The sequence below is a fragment of the Quercus lobata genome, chromosome 11, assembly GCF_001633185.2.
Source record: "Quercus lobata isolate SW786 chromosome 11, ValleyOak3.0 Primary Assembly, whole genome shotgun sequence".
Taxonomy (NCBI): domain Eukaryota; kingdom Viridiplantae; phylum Streptophyta; class Magnoliopsida; order Fagales; family Fagaceae; genus Quercus; species Quercus lobata.
The window spans coordinates 17,001,500-17,019,946 of NC_044914.1; the positions used below are offsets into that span (position 1 = coordinate 17,001,500).

Genomic DNA, 18,447 nt, shown 5'->3' on the forward strand with positions numbered 1-18,447 from the left:
TGTGTTTCAAGCCTTAAACGGCACCGTTGGACTCTCTTCTCTATTTTTGTTTTCCTATATGGCGTCGTTTGGGCTTATGTGCATATGCGTTCCACAAATAGAAACCCTAAAACCCATGCCTCACTCTCTCAAATCTTAATCACACTCTGCCTCTCCCTTACTACTCACTCTCATCTCTTATCTCTGCCTCTCTCCCTCGTCGCCATTGGCCACCACTCTTTGCCCAGATCACAGCTCACTCAGTCACTCCCTCAATCACTCTCTGCCTCTCTCTCACTCTGCCTCATCGCCATCGGCCACCACTCTTTGCCCAGATCATAGCTCACTCTTTGCCTCTCTCTCACTCTGCCTCGTCGCTGTCACTCCAAGTCCCACTCTCTACCATTCTTCAACTTCTACTCATTTCGACTCTACTCTTGCAAGGTACTTTATCCTTTTTAATTTTTCTTTCTTTTATGTCAATTTATATTTTTTGGTCAATTTATTGTGTAAAATAATTTGTGATCAATTATGTTATATGATAATTGCATGTGAGAGTATATATATGTTTGTGTTTGTGAATATATATAGCTATATGTGGACTGTCAACTGTGTATTTGGATATTTGGGGTGATGGGTTTGTTGTAAAAAATTGGTGAATTTCAGAAATTGTATGAAGTTGTGAATTTGTGATTCTTTGACTCTATGACTCTGTGTATATTAGTTTGTTAATTTGACTCTATGTATGAAGTTGTGATTCTTTGACTCTTATGACTCTGTGTATATTAGTTTGTTAATTTGACTGGTTGTTTAGTCTTTTAGATTAAAATGGAAATGGAGACTGGGTCTACTCCATCACATGAAGTTGATTCCAATATAGTGGAGTCTAGCTCAAGAATAAGGGAAAAGGTTAATCCGGCTTGGGAACATTTTAGCCTTGGGGTGGATGAGAAGGTACGAAATACTTTTACATGTGTGTGTTATAGGCAAACATATAAAGGTGGGGGTATTAATAGGATGAAACGACACCTTGCGGGGATAAAAGGTGATATTGGATCATGTAAAAAGGTTTCTCATGATGTGAGATACCAAATGTTGGAATATTTGAAGGAGTTTGAGTTGAAGAAAAAAGCTAAGAAATAATGTCAAGAAGAAATGTTTAGTGTGCCTTCCACAAATAGTGATATGCAAGAAGATGAAGATGTTCAACAAGTATTTAGTAGTGGGTTGCCTAAAAATCCTATTTTAGGTAAAAGAAAGGATACAAAGCCAATGGATAATTACTTTGCTCCAAGAATTACTCCAAGAGCTCAACCTAGTCTTAAAAGTGTGTTTCAAAGTAAAGAAAAGGTGAGGCAAGCTGATATGGCTATTGCAAGGTGGATGTATGACAATTGTATTCCTTTTAATGCAGTGAATTCAATGTACTACCAAAGGATGATTGATGCCGTAGCTACTTCTGGTCCTGGTTACAAAGGTCCATCTTATCATGTTGTATGGGTCCCTTTCTTGAGGGATAAAAAAAAAAAGAGGTTCAATTGTTGGTTGACTCACAATGTAGGCATTGGGCAGAAGTTGGATGTACACTTATGGTTGATGGTTGGACAGATACTAGACATAGGTCATTGATTAATTTCCTTGTTTATTGTCCCAGGGGAATGGTGTTTGTAAAATCAGTTGATGCCTCAAAGATTGTGAAGAGTACCAGAAACTTGTTTAAATTGTTTGATGAAGTAGTTACATGGGTTGGTCCAAAAAACATAGTTCACATGGTTATTGATAATGCTTTCAATTATGTATCTGCTGGTAAATTGTTGTGTGAAAAGTATAAAACTATTAATTGGTCTCCTTGTGCAGCACATTGCCTGAATCTTGTGTTGCAGGATATGGGAGACATGCCTCATGTGGATAGTCTCAAAAAACGTGCATCCAAAGTTACAGTTTTTATTTATAATCATATGACTTTGATTGCTTGGTTGAGGAATAGACCTGGTTGGACAAATATTGTACGTTCGGGAGCAACAAGATTTGCTACTACTTTCCTTTCATTTGGAAGCATTCATGTGCATAAGCATGACTTGCAAGCCTCAGTGACTAGCAAGTTCTTTGTGGACAATATATTGGCAAGAGAGTTAAAGACAAAAGAAGCAGTTTCTATCATTTTGGATAATTCTTTTTGAGTGATATTAATGTTCTTGTCAATATTTCATCGCCACTCATTCGTTTGTTACGGATTGTTGATTTTGATCAAAGGCCTGCAATAGGATATGTGTATGAGGGCATGTATAGAGCACGGTTGGGAATCAAGAAGATCTTTCGAATGAGGAAGCACTTGTACAAGCCATACACCTCAATTATAAAAAACCGTTGAGACAAACATTTGCGTAAAGATCTTCATGTTGCTACATATTGGTTAAATCTTATTTTTCAATATGATGAGGAGAATTTTTGTCGGAAACCAGCAATAAATATGGCTGTTTTGGACTACATTGGGAAAAAATATGATGGTGACCAAGAAAAGGTAATTAAGGAAACTCAATATTTTCGAGACCGTATTGGGAGCTTTGATAGAGATCTTGCATTGTCAACAAGCACGACCACTCATCCAGGTGAGAAGTAATTAGTTTACTTTAATACTATAAACAAATCTTAGTTTTTTTGTTCATGTTGAAAGTTAGTTTTGTCACTATAGTTAGAATAACTAAAGTGATTATTCAATTGAAAGTTTGTTTGTTTATGTTGATTAATATTAGATTACGTTGTGTTATGAAAATCAAATGAATGGTGGAAGCTGTGGGGTGCAGATGCTCCAAACTTGCAAAAATTGGCAATTAGAATCCTTAGCCAAACTTCCACCTCTTCTGGATGTGAGCGTTGTTGGAGTTTATTTGACCAAATACATTCTAAAAGGAGAAATAGGTTTGAGCATCAAAGGCTCAATGATCTTGTGTTTGTTCATCATAACTTGCGATTGAGACATAGGTAAATAAATGCTATATCTTGTCATTATATTAATTTTTAAGAAGACATTTATATAATGTAATTGTTAGTTATTAATTATGTTCAAATTCCAATAATGAGCATGACATTTTATGATGCAAGCTTTACAACAAAAAGTTTAATTTTGACCCCATTGATTATGCAAGTATCAACAAAACTGATTTTTGGGTATTTGTGGAAGAGGAAGACCCATATCTTAATTATGAAGAGTTGGAGAATGTAATTCATGAAGAGGGTGCATATCCAACAAGTGCAGAGCCTTCTTCTAATATTGAAGGTTAGTTTATATGTAAATAATTTGATAACCTATAGTGATTTTTCTTTTATTTTTTTCAAACTTGTGTAAACATTATAATGATTTTTCTTTTTATTTTGTTCAAATTTATGTGTAGAATCTATAGATGATAGCAGTGAGGTTGAAGGAATTGATTTGGGAACATTTGGACAACCTATTGGCCCTCCTCCTGGATTTCCAGGGAATGATGATGAGCATGATAACTTCCATGACGTTGATAATTTATGATCATAATAATTCTGTTTGAATTTTGAAGTTCTATTTTGTATTTTAGAGATAATTTCTATGTCTTTTTGTAAGACACAATGTGTAACTTGGAGTTTGAAGTTTTATTATTGTTTTCTTAGAAATAAGTTTTATGTATTTTTGTAAGAAACAATGTGTAGTTGTATACTGTAACTTGAAGGCTTGTTTATGCACATAATGTGTAACAATGTGTAGTTGTGTACTGTATTTTTGTAAGCTTTATGTATTTTTTAGATGAATTGGACTATTTTAGTTAATTTTTCTATTTTTCTATTTTTTTATTAATTTAATGTTTTTGTATATATTTAAAATAATTATTAAATTAATTATGATGTCATCATGATTTGACCCCAGTTCAACCTCGATTTAACTTCAAAAACCTTGAACCTCTCATTTTTACAGTTCAATGAATGGTCTAGGTTTGAAAACCTTGGACCAGAGACGTCAAGATTTGGTCAAATCTCTACCAACATTGCTGCTTCATTGGTTTCAATTGAAACCGATCACTGCCCACCCAAACTGAAACCAACTCCACTCGTTGTTTTCGGTAATCGACAGTGAGTCAGTTGCCCTGTTACAAGAAGTTGTTGAGTACAAACCCAACCCATGGACAACCCTAGGTCCCAAAATTTACATCTAAAGTCAAATCTTAGTTATGTCACTTAATCACACTTACCTATTCTTAACTACTTATCTATTATTAATATATATTAAAGGGGTGTCACTTTATGTTCAGGGGTTCACTTTATATATGTTTAATTTACCCTTAAAAATATTTGTGCACACTCTAACTTAAAATCTTACACATCAAGATCAAATATCATCCCAACCCAAAACCAAACAACATAAATCACAAATCTCTCTCTCTCTCTCTCTCATAAATTTCATCTCATCTCTCTTCTCTATCTGACTATCTCGGTATCTTTGACTCTGAGAATACAAAGTGAGTGTTTTGAGTCTTGATTATCACTCTCTTTGTTATAAATTTATACCATATATGTGTGAATCTGTCTAATACTGATTGTGTATGTTTTTTGTTTGTTTGTTTGTTATAATGTTACTTGTGTGATTTTTTTTTTGGGTAATATCTCACCCACCATAGAGCCCACCTTTAAGTGAGATGAAGGGAATATAGTCCCAGAGTACCCAATAATTTTCTTATGTATTAATATGACATTGGGATCGATAGAGGGGTCAGATCAAGTCAGATGTCTTTTACTCCTTTGCTCTTGGCCACACATTTGATTTGAATGTGATTCAATTGCACGTTAATTTGTGTCTGTTTGAGAATGACATATTTAACTATTTTGTTGAAAACTTTTTATTAAAAGTGTATTTAAAGTATATTTGTACTTTGAAAAAAGTGAAAAAAAAATGAAAAAAATTTGAGAAAAAAAAGAGATTTAAAAAAAAAAGTTATATATAAAAGCTAAAAGTTAAAAGCTAAGCTTATAAACTCTAATCAAATAGAATTTTTCTGTTATAATTTCCCTTTAATTTAATATCTCATGTATAAGGACAATCAATATATTAAATATCTTTTCTAATTTATTTTCAAAATAATGATAATTAAGTTGTTTTAATAGAAAAATGAATAAATAACTTAAATTTCTACATTAAAAAAACGAGTAGAGGCTAATGAGAGGTTCCGTTAACACAGTGGCGGCTCGAGAAATTTTTTTCAGGGTGTTCCTCACTAAGCATAAATTACACAATCTAATAAAAAGAAAATTTTGTATATTGACAACAATAACAATAAAAAAACACGCAAATACATAAAGTTTACAATTGCTTTCTACATGGTTTTCTTATCAAATATTTGTCCATAATTCTAGCAAAATAATAAAGAATAAACTATAAGTTCATTTGAAATATTAATAAAATTATTAATTATTGTTATTTAGTTGTTTCATTAATTTGTTTTTCTTTTATAAACTATAATTTGTTATATTGTTGCTTCATTAATTATAAAATTATTAATTATTGTTTAGCCTAACATAATTTAGTTGTTTAATTTGTTTATTAATTGTCTTCTATAATTTGTTATGTGTATAAAAAAACACGCAAATACATAAAGTTTACAATTGCTTTCTACATGGTTTTCTTATCAAATATTTGTCCATAATTCTAGCAAAATAATAAACAATAAACTATAAGTTCATTTGAAATATTAATAAAATTATTAATTATTGTTATTTAATTGTTTCATTAATTTGTTTGTCTTTTATAAACTATAATTTGTTATATTGTTGCTTCATTAATTATAAAATTATTATTTTTTTTTATACAAGATAGAATTCTACTCTAGTCTAATCTAAGTGTATATATGTGTGAAACTCCCTCCTGGAGATTTGAACCCTGGCCCTTGCCCCCCACACTCCACAAGCACTTATACCTGTGGAGTGACCATCGCACCAAGGGTGTGCGGTGGTCATTAATTATAAAATTATTAATTATTGTTTAGCCTAACATAATTTAGTTGTTTAATTTGTTTATTAATTGTCTTCTATAATTTGTTATGTGTATAATTAATATATAGAATGTAATTAAGAGTTGAGTGGGCCAATCAAGTGATAAACGCAAGCCTTAAATTATACCCATGTCAAAACCCAAACCATAAACCAAGGCCCACCCTTTAATTTAAATTAATTTTTAATAACTTTTTTTCCCTTTTCCTTTGTTTTCTCCGTAGGTCTTTTTTTTTTTTTTTTTTTTTTTTTTTTTTTTTTTTTTGACTGAATAGTAGAAGTTATTAATCATCAGAAAAAAAAAAAAAAAAAAAAAAAAAAAAAAAAAAAAAAAAAAAAAAAAAGAAACCCGGTCCTGGTGCTTTACAAGCACAGAACGGCCCAGAGAAAACAATGGACCTATAGCTCCAGAAATCTCCAAGGCTTTTTTTTTTTCTTCTTATTTTAACTTATGTGTCATTTTTGCTTTAACCCTCCTTCACGCGTGCTTTACATATCCTATCTTTTCTAGATTTTTCTTCAGATCTACTTTCCTCTTTTCTTTCTTCTTTTCTTTTTTCGTCCTTATTTCTTAGTCACAGCTTTTCTTCTCTCTCAATGTTCTCTTCAAGCATCATTTTATGCCGCCACCTTGCTTCTTTCAACAAGCATCGTTCATCCCTAATAGCACCTCCATGCTCCTCTCTCAAGCCTCCTCTACCTGGCACAACATCTCCTCAACCTCCATTACTGATCAATATTTGCTTTGTTTGGATTATAGGTTTATATTTTCATTATTTCGTATGGGAAATCAAGAGTTTTTGTTTCAGCCCGGAATCCGTTTTTGATTGAGGGTGTTCCTAATTTGGTTGAGAGTGTTCCTAATTTTTTTTAAGGGTAAACAAATATAAATTTTTAATTATTATATATAAATTTTTTTTTTTTTTTCAGGTCAGGGTGTTCCTGGGAACACCCTGGCCTGAACGTGGCACTGCCACTGCATTAACACCACAAATATGTCAAGAAAAGTGAAGTAAAAACATCGAAGTAGTAGCTAGGTGAAGTAGCTAGGTGAAGGGAAAGTGCTATGGAGTCAAGTCGTCAACTTACTTCATAGCCAAATAAGAAAAAAACTTAAATCAATGCTTATTCATTTAAAAAAAAAAAAATCAAAACTAGTAAATACAAATGCTCTTAGCAATGAATCAGCAATACTTATTCATTTAAAAAAAAAAAAATTTTCAAAACTAGTAAATACATTATTTATAGATGCATTTACATCCGCATGAGAAGACAAAAAGAACGGATTCGATTAGCACCACAATTGAAGTCCGGTAGGTGAAGTGAAAGTGCTATGGACTATGGAGTCGACTTCATGGTTAAAAAACAAAAAAAACACTTCAAAGATTCTGAAAATATGCTGTAGAATCCATCATGAATATAGCAATAATTTGTGTCGACGTTAGGATGGTCAGGTCAGATATTTTTAACTCTTTTGCTCTCGGCCACACATTTGATTCAACCACATGAAGTTTCTCTATTGTTGGATACTATGGAAAAAAATCCAGTTTTCACACTCTATTATACGGCACAAGCATTATTCTTTTTTCCCCATAAGAATAGCTTTTACTGTTTCGTGATTTAGTGACGTGTTAACATGTAATAAGTAATCAAATTTGTTTAGTTTATTTCTTGTCGAGTTCATTTGTGATACCACGTAAGTTTGAAAAAGTTAATAATATTTTTAACATTTTTTTAGTTATAATTAAAGTGTTACTACATTTATGATTACAATTTTTCTTTTATTGATTGCAGTGTTTATTGGATAGAATTCTAATAAACATTTCTCACGTTTATCGGATAAATTCTATTTTATGCATTTAATATTCCAGCTCAAATATAGTGATATTTTCATGCATGCATGTTTTAGGAACCAATAAAACATGAAAATTGTCAATTACTATAATGAGTATTGGCTGCCCACGTAGGATTAGTTATTCTATTCTAATTTTTTTTATTTCATAAAAAAAATATATTATTCGCATATAATCACTCACTCAATGTATTAAATTTGTCTTTATATATATAATTTACATATAATTTTTAATTAAGATGTACATCATATGGATAGAACCAAAAAAAAAAAAAAAAACAAAATAAATAAGTGAAGACGTACTAACCAAATCATATAACGAGCCTAAAAGTATAATTGTATAAACAATTCAGATAGTTTAACTGGTAAAGTCTCTGATGATTGAATAAAAGATCTGTGGTTCAATCTCCATCTATATTAAAAATCGATTGGTATCTTGGTCTAATGATAAATAACTATCTTTAAAAGTGGACGCCATAAGTTGAAAGTCTCTCTAAAAAAAAGTATAAACAATTAAGCCCAAGACAACCATGTTTAGGGCCCGTTTGGTACTTGTGTTTAAACAACAGTTTTCAGTTTTTTTGAAAATAAATGAGTGAAAAAGTGTGAAAATACATGTAATATTGTTTAAAAACTGAAAATAAATGTTTAAACTCGCATACCAAATAGAGCCTTAGCCTCCCATAGAATATTTCTGAAAATAATTTTAGTCAAGTTTTGAAATTTTGAAAGAGAAAAATCTTAGGATACGTTAGATAACTATTTTTGTTTTTTGTCCAAAATTTTTTTTATGAATATATAATTTTTTTGTGTTTTCAAAATCAAGAACATGTTGATTCTCAACCAAAAATAATAATAATAATCAAGAGCATGTTTAGTTTTCTTGTGTTCTATTAACACCACAAATATATCAAGAAAAGTGACGTAAAGGCATAGCTAGGTGCAGGGAAAGTGCTATGGAGTCAAGTTGTCCACTTACTTCAAGACTAAAAAACAAAAAACTTAAATCAATATTTATCTATATATATATATATATATATATATATATATATACTTCAAGACTAAAAAACAAAAAACTTAAATCAATATTTATCTATATATATATAAAACGGAAGCCTTTGAAGGTCCCACAACTTTCCACATCATCATTATTTTAAAAAAAAATTAAAAACTATTTCTATTTCTCAATCCACGTCATCATTATTTTTAAATCATCATAATTATTATAAAAAAAAAATCAGCTAAAAAAAAAACCTATTTCTATTTTTCACGGCAATATCAAACCCGATACCCAAAATTTTTGTTCTCCTTCTCCAAAACCCAACTTTGAACGTCATTCCCCTTTTTCTCTATTCCTCTTCAAGAACTGATCGCCCCAATATCTCTTGGTTCAATTTCTCAAGAACTCCTTGGTAAGATCACCTTGAATCCTCAATCTTCCTTATCTTCTTCCTTTTTTGTTGCTGTTGTCCTAATCTATTTGCTTATAATTAATTTGTGGTTTTTTTCCCATAGTTTCTGAACATTATTGAATTAGGACGAAATTAAGATGACTTTGAGGTTGAAGGGTTGATTTGGGGTTTTTATTAGTTTTGGGATTTTGGGGTTCCTAATTAGGGTTTGCTGCAATTATAGATTTCAATTGCTAATATGTTTCCTCTTTGTTCTTTTTTGTTTTTCCCAGGGGAACACCATAGAAGATCAAATTCTACCTAGGCTTTGTCTCTTGGCGTTTTGAGGAATGGTTAGTGATGTTTTTAATTTAATTTAGGACTTCCTCCCTAACTTGTTCTCTTTATTTATTTGTTAGTAGGAGTGAAATTGTGGTTTTTGGGTCCAGTTTAGCACTTTGGTTTACTAATTTGCGTTTTTTTTTTTTTTTTAAATTCAAAGCTTCTGAATAAGGTTTTAAATATATTTTGGGTTCTATTTGTTGTTATCCATATAATTGTAGACAAGCTATGAGTCTTCCATGTTTGAAAGATTTAATCTTCACCAAAATATATGAACGCTAAAAAAAAAATTTTAATTTTGCATTTCATAGGATTTAGTTTTTTGTATTTTGGTTGGTTGGTTTTGATTTAATTTATTGGGTATCAAACCTGTGAAGAATTCTGTAGAGCAAGCTTGATCAGCTTTGTGGAGGCTCTTTGTGTTCTAAACATGCTTGTATGTTAGTTCTCAGTGCACCATGAGCTCTAGCAAATCACACATCATCTCCTTGTAAGAGCAAAGTGTAGGTTAGCTCAGTATGTGTAACTTATAAAAAAATGTAGGTTAGCTCAGTGTTTAGGCTTATCATAGCAATTTTGGTTGTAATTTTGTACAATATCAGCTCTGTTCCATGTCAATTCTTTTTATACATTGTATAGTTTTTTCTTATAGTGTTATAATTTTTTCAATGATATGATTGTGATTTAAAATGGTATGGAGAGCTGCAAAGATTTTATTTATGCTACCACTTCCCCTATTGTTATATCATTGAATTATCCTCTAGACTTATTATATTTATAAATACTCTTGACCGATTTCTGTCTTTGAAAGGGACCCAAATAATGTTGCTGGCTGAATTTTGCAAATCAAATTCTTTTTGAAGCTATTGGCTGAATTCCACGTTGATGATAGAATATTGAAGGGTTGATTTGGAGCCATTGTAATGTTTGAATAGTAGATCTGCTAGGCAATACTACCAAAAGAGCATAATCAGCCCAACTTAGAGTTATCTAATCTAGAAGAAACTTGAAAGTCTCAAATTTTGGAAGCCTTGAACTATTTAGAATTGGTTTTCAAAAGGATCTTGTTGTTAGTCATTTGCTGTTATTTTAATGACTTAATTTAAAAAAGATTGCATTAAATGAATTCATTTTAGGAGGTTTGGTTATTTTGGTGTTTTAGAAGATGTAGAAGTGGTGGAAAAAGTTCTGTTTACATAATGTATATTTTTTACTTTAAAATCTTTGTGAACATGTACCTTTTTTTTTTTTTTTTTGCCTCCTATCCATATGGTTGTGGCATGTTCTTTTTTATTTTAGGGTAATTCTATAGATTTCTTAGAGTAATGCAAGATGGAGGTTGTCTAATCTTGGCTTTTGAGTAAAATTTGATGGCCAAAATCGCACCATATTTGAGTAAAAAGATATATGTTGCAAGTAACAATGGCAAAATTGCTGATTGATGTGCAATCATTAAAATGTTGAATTTTGGTTAAAAGGTTGATATCAACCTATAATTTTTAGCATCTTTCACAATTTTAAGTGAATACATGTAAATTTTGTCAAATGTTAATTTTTATGCCTTACAGGGCTTTGAGGAGTACATAAATTTGATTTTGGAAGATGATGGAAAAGTCAACATCAAGAGGGAGAGCAAAAAACTTTAGGTGGGTTCATTTTCTCATTTTACTTTACTTTTAATCTCCCAAATGTGCATACTCTAAATGTCGTACATCCATTTTGTTATTTGTTGATTACATATCAAAAAATGTACAAGATAGATTCTTCTTAAGAGATGCAACACAACAGCCACCCCTTTCTCTCTCTCTCTCTCTCTCTCAATAGTGGAAATAATGATTTCAGAAATTGTGTAAATTAGCATTATTTTGCCTTTTCATTCCCATCGAGGTCTAGCATATTTGTTTACTGGCAATGTTAAAATTTAGATACATCTTGAACATCAAGAATGATTAATGTAATTTATGAAAAATACTTGATTGAATGAGTATGGAATTAACTATATTTGTGTAATTAATTATATTGGAGTGTACTTATATCAGTTATATATTTTCTAAATATGATCTCAAGCTCTTGGTTATCATGATATCTCATTGTATGTGATAGACTTTATTACTTTGTAAATGATAGATTTTATTGGTTTGGTATATAATTTATACCGTGATATTGAAATTTTTTTATATTAGAAAAGTTATTAATAGTTTTCTCGTGCGCCGCACGGGTTAGCGACTAGATCATTTTAAAACGAAATCAAAACTAGTAAATATTATTGTACATGCATGGACATCCGCAATTCCGCATGAGAAGACAAAAAGGTACGGATTCCATTAACACCACAATTGATGAATTGAACCTAGCAAGGTGAAGTGAAGGTGGCATATTATGGAGTAGTCAACTTCATGGTTAAAAACAAAAAACATCGTGGCTGATGGCTACGACATAATATACACGTCTTTCGAAATGACAAAGACAAATGCATTATTATGGGTTATTTATTTCAAAGATTTTGACACTGAAAACGCTATATGAGTGGGGTTGGCTGGTAGAATCCGAGAAGATGGCAATAGTTTGTATCTCAATATGACGTTGGGATGGTGAAGTGGGCATTTGAATTATTGAATATGATGAAGTTTCTCTGTTGTTTCCCTTTAAACTTCTCAGTTTTCACTCTCATCAATCGGGAAAAAAAAAAAAAAAAAAAAAACACGCTTAACACCAATTTTCAAAAGCAAAATACTTTTGTGACAGGAAAGGACAAACACTCTTTACTATTCCAAATCAAATATAATGACATTTTCTTCGAATTCAGTTATATTCATGCATGCACGGGTTAGGAACAGTTACGGATAATGATAAGTTGCAGACAACAAGAGACAATGCTAAGTCAGCAAAAAAGACTAACAATATGTTTGGAAATGGGAGAAGGGAATGAGAAAAGAAAGAAAAAGTAAGGAAGGGGTATTTTTTCCTCTTTTTTTTTTTTTTTTTTTTTTGGAAGTATTATTTCCTCCATTTGGTTGTACAAGAGAAGAGTAAAATGAATGAGGTAGAGTAATGATATTTCCATGAGGACCACTGTTTTGGTATCAGCCTAATTTGTATGGAAATGATAAGAAGGGAGAGAATTAATTACATGACGTCCACCACTTTATACTATAAAATGATTAATATGTCCTTAACATTTTTAAGAAATTACAAGTGTTTTGATATGAATAAAATTTAGTTACAAAATTGATTATAATTTTAAGTTACAATCTTACTTAATATATTTTTATTGGAGATAAATTTTGACAAATTTACCATTGGATTACATCTTCTTTTTATATCTTCTATACTTGCAAAATTTCTAGAAAATTAAATATCAATGATAACGTCATCAATAAATTATTTAAATTGCAAATTTTTGTAATTTAGAACTATGCATAAAATACAAGAATAATTTTATAGCAGTGTTTGAAGGAAAATACTACTCTTGTCCCTGTACAACGTTCTTGTTTTTTACTTTGGCCTTTTGTCTCTTTCAATTTTTTTCTTCTACTTCTATTTCTTCAAGATTGTCCACTATGCAACCACATATGACTTTTGTCTCTTTCATTTTGGACATATTTGTCCCTATGAAACGTTCTGTTTTTTTTTTGCCTTTAGCCTGTTTCGTGTTTTTCCTTCTACCTCTATTTCTTCAAGATTGTCCGGTGCGCAACCCCATATGGTTTTTTTTTTTTTTTTTTTTCCTTCCTTTTGGAAAAAATTGTCCCCTGGGCAATTGTCTTTTTTTTTCTTTTTTCTTTTTTTCCTGTTCATCTACTTTATTATTATTATTTTTTGGTTATTTTTATCCTTTTATTTTCTCTTATTTGTTTTGGTTTCTTTTACTTCTATTATTTTAATAGCCACATCAACATTTAGTTTATCAACTACACACTAATAATGGATTCTAGTTAGCTCAACTGGTAAAGTCTCTGAAGGTTGAATAAGAGATCTGGGGTTCAATGCTGGCGTACACCTAAAACTGATTGGTGTCTTGGTATGGTGATAAAGAACTCTCATCAGGAGCGGACGCCATAAATTGAAACTCTAAAAAAAAAAAAAACCTATGCACTAACATGTAGACAATGTCGGGACTAAAAAATAGGAGCTAAAAAATAAGAAGGGACAAAATAGAAACTCGCCTAAAATGTCGGGACTAGAAAAGTATTTTCTCCTTATTTATTTTACATAACACTCTTATTACAAGTTACAACACACGTTATATCCCATTTTTTATTTTTTTGTTTCTAATCTATATCTATTAACTATATAAAAAGAGCCAATGGCCCTAACTATACAGCTTTTGGTTTGTTCAACTTTTGTGTTTTGTAACAAGCCAAAACAGTGAGTCTAGGTGAGAAAGAAAATTTTTTTTATATTAAAAAAGTTATGTCTACAACATTTTCACAATAAATTATAAGTGACAAGTTATTATTGATTATTATTAGTAGGGAAAAAATAATTTTAATGGTGGGTTCACATAAGAATCTTAACTTACCATTGAAAAATTGTTGTAAAAGTATTGTAAATAAGTGGTAGACACAACACTTATTATTTAATACTATTACTTAAAAGCCTTAAAATAAAGAGAAATCAAGTTTAAAAGACCAAAAAAAAAAAGGAATAAAGGAAAAAAAAAGGCTAGCCGAAATTGTGAGTTTCAGCTAACCAATTGACTAGAGTATGTGAGATTAGGAATTAAGGAAACCAGAAATTCAAAAATAAATAAATAAATAAAAGAACTTGGTGAGTCATAAATTAGAAAAAATAAATAAAAATTTTGGAATGTGGTCTTGAGGGAAATATCAAAGTGGACTGAGAAGTTTTTTTTTTTTTTTTTAAATTTTTGGACAAGTTTGTTTTGAAGACATGGACTAGTAGGAGAGTGTCCTATTTTGTAGGCATTTTACGTGGAGTTGGAGATATATTTTTACTATATTTTTCTCAAATTTTGTCCCTATTAAACGTAGGGTCTAGGGGTATTTTTGAACTACATAAAAGTCCAGTCCAAAGAGGAGAATTCTGTTATAGATAGTATAGATGTACTAAAATTGGTTTGAGCTCGTTTTAAAAGAAATATATATATATATATATATTTATGTGTTGACACATTATTTTGGCCTAGGAATAGTTATATTGACACAACAAATTGTCACCATATTTTCATAATTATTGATTTTTTTTAGTTCTTTTTAGGTCAAAATAAAATAAAATAAAATAAAATAATCAAATTTTATTGTGAAAAAATTGTGATATTTTGTTGTGTCATAATATTTCACAATTAATGAGGTCTCAATTCCTTATAAGTTAAAATAAAACAATAGATTATTAGACCAAAACTGATGTAGGATAGAATCTACAATTTAATTTTTGTAATTATTTAATTTTGATATTTTTATGTAAAAAAATGTTATTTTAGGTTTAGGTGATTTATTTCCTTGTTTTTAGGTGCTTTTAATGTTTTTTAGATCAAATTTGGTTCCCATTTTGGTAAGGTATTAATTAGAAATTATTTTAGAATAAATTGTCTTGTAAATAGGCCACTAAGTCTATAAATGTTTTTCAATATTATTGATATTAATAAAAATTCAGACTTTTGTCTATTCTCTCTTTGGTGGATTTCAAAACCCTTTCTTCTTGTGAATTCAAAGACTCTTGTAGATTCAAGGAACCCTCATAAAGCGAAGGTTATTTTCAAAAGCAAATGTTTTTTTTTCCCCCCTGGAAGTAGACATGTTCTGCTTCTTAACGCTTCCATATCCTGCATCAATTTGTATCAAAGCCTTGACTTATCTTGGTTTAGTGGCTAATGAATGTGACGATAACAATTTCGATGACAAAAAACTTAGCAAGTATTACATGACGTACAACTAGCACTCACAAATATCTTTGTTATGATGCCGCCGTTAAAGCATGGAAACAATAGGGATAACTATTGTGGAGACATAACTCACGAGCAACTTATTTGTAAGAAAATTTTATATAGGCCTTTTAGAAGAATTACAAGTTATTTATAAAGTAGATTTTCTTGATTGGTTACTTGATCTATAGGATTTATTTGACTATGAGAATATTTGTGATGAGAAAAAAGTTAAACTCGCTTTGTATAAACTTAGAGAGTATGCCTTATGTTTGTGAGAACGAATACAGACTGATATAATCCAACAATGTAAAGAGAAAATTTGTTCATGGCCAAGGATGAAAAAGATGCTTACTATCAAATATTATCCTTAGGATTGTGATGAACTTTTGTCGTATACAAAATGAGATTATTATTGGCCAAAAAGTTCACACTTGAATTATTTTAAAGAACCATATATTCCACCATTAAGAGAAGAACTGTATGTTGAACAACATATTTTTCATGAAGAAAATATAGAATTTTCTAAGGAAATTAATGAAGACATTGTTATAGAAGAAGAATCTAAAATTAAGATAGCGTAGAAGATTAATGAAGACCCTTTAGAGAAAGATCTTGAAGTCGAGATGATAGAGATAATTGAAGAAGAAATTGAAGATGAAAGTTTCAAGGATCTCAATAAATCAAATCATATGATTGTCAATCTCAAGATCCTTTTATTTTGATGACAAGTGATACACCAAAGTTTATTGATTTTATTGGGGTTGATAGATTTGATTCAATTGTCAATTCTTATTTGGTAAATCTCTACAATTACATGAAGACCAAAGAAAAAGAAATTCAAGTTGACTTGTTTATCCCATTAATGAGTTGCAAGTATAGAAAGAAGATCAAGGGACTCAAGCATTCAAAGTATTTGTTTATTTGGAGCGGAAGATTTTAGGTTTGAAAGATAGACTCGAGGACGAGTTTGTTTCAAGTGAAGGGGTCTGATGTATGAAAAAATCTACAATTTAAATTTTGTAATTATTTAATTTTGATATTTTTACGTAAAAAAGAGTTATTTTAGGTTTAGGTGATTTATTTCCTTGTTTTTAGATGCTTTTAATGTTTTTTAGGTCAAATTTGGTTCCCGTTATGGTTAGGTATTAATTAAGAGTTATTTTAGAATATATTTTCTTATTTGTCAAGTTTTACAAAGCCCGTAAATAGGCCTCTTAGGCTGTAAAAATTTTCAGTATTATTAATATTAATTAAAATTCAAACTTTTGTCTATTGTCTCTCTAGTGGATTCCAAAACACTTTCTCCTTGTGGATTTAAGGAATTTTCATGAATTTGAGATTATTTTCAGAAGAAAACATGTCTTGTTTCTTGTTTTCTAGAAATAGACGTGTTCTACTTCTTGACACTTCTGCATCCCGCATCAAAAACCTATCACAACTGAAAATAAATGTATTGTGAAAATGTTGGGTAATTTTTTATATGTCACAATATTTTCATAACTACTAAGGTGTAAGTTCCTCATTAGTCAAAATAAATATAAAATAAAATATTAGATCAATTGCAACCACAACTAAAAATAAATGTATTGTGAAATTGTTGTGACATTTTGTTGTATTCTTAGACTTCTTTTTTGGCTTAGTCAATTTTGGTGAGCCAAAATTCCTATTTTATGCACAATTTTCCTAGTGTTGACGCCCCATTTTGCAACCCGTATTTAACTTTACATGGAGGGTAAAAGGGTAATTTCACCTTGGGAATATGCATCTTGATTCTAGTCACTAAATCCTTAATCTCATTTCACCAAAATGATCTTGATGTTGTAACGATTAAATTGACTAGTCATAAGCCCTAATCGGACCATCAGATTGAAAGTTATCATTAAATCAAGTTCTAATGGCCGAGATGCACAATCACAAATTGAGTCCGACTATATGTGATTATGAACAATTGATTTCAATTAGTTATAAGTATAATCAATTTGAGATCGATGATGTGTCATAATTTGATTGGTTAGGACTATATTTTATGGTAGGGTTGCACACTCCTAATTAACTAGATAGTTAAACATTAATTATTCAATGAGTAATTTGTGCAATTATTTTTTCATTATTAGGGTAAATTTGGAACCAATTAAGTTTGAAATGGGAGTGATTGGAGCCATTTAATGTTAATTGGGAGCTAATTTGGGACCTATTAATGTTAATTGTGTTGAAATCATTTTCTAACAAATGACCTCTACTCACCATTTCATCGATATCTCTCAGAATATTTTAAATCTGTGAATGAGGTTAATTTTCCCAGAAACTAGATATCTAGGGCTTCAATTTGAGCACAAGAACGAGACAATTCCGATCAAAATTGACTCAGATATGATTATTTGAATTTGGCTCTACAAGTTGTTACAGCAACTACGGGAAAACTGAATTTTGGCTTACTCCTCACTCCCACCAATCTTTCCATTTAATGCACCAGATTTCCCCTAAGGCTAAAATGAGGTCTAGGTTTATGATTTTTTGTCAACCCTCATTAAATGGTCTTTCATTCATATTTTCTCCATCACTACTATATAAACCTCCCTCTCTCCTTCATTCCAAGAGCATACAAAAAACCCCATCTCTTGAGTTCTAGTGAAGTTAAGTAGTCTTGTTATATCTTAGTCTTCCTAAAACTCAAGATATTGAGTGAGACTCACTCTTCCTCTCCTTACTTTTCTTTTCCTCCACCCTTAGGACCACTACCAAAAGTCTCTTCCTCCACCATATGGATCTTGCATGAAGGTATAATCCATTTCCCTAACTTGTTTTTTTACATTGCCATGATGAGAATTTAGGATTAAAGTGTGATAGTAACTATTTAAATTCTCTTGAATATGTTTGAATATTCTTAAATGTTCTTATGTGTTCTTCATATGTTCTTGGTTGTTCATCACATGTTCATGCATAACACTATTTTCGATCTTAAATCCACATCAAAAAACATGAAAAAG

At 30.5% G+C, this 18,447-nt stretch overlaps 1 protein-coding gene across 1 annotated transcript; it reads left to right on the forward strand.

Annotated features, from left to right (window-relative positions):
• The first annotated feature begins 1,134 nt into the window (after window positions 1-1,134).
• LOC115966484 lies at window positions 1,135-2,159 on the forward strand. The gene is made up of 2 exons (XM_031085716.1): window positions 1,135-1,456; window positions 1,588-2,159. Exons 1-2 carry the CDS (start codon window positions 1,135-1,137, stop codon window positions 2,157-2,159), a joined length of 894 nt encoding a protein of 297 aa, XP_030941576.1.
• Window positions 2,160-18,447: the final 16,288 nt, after the last annotated feature.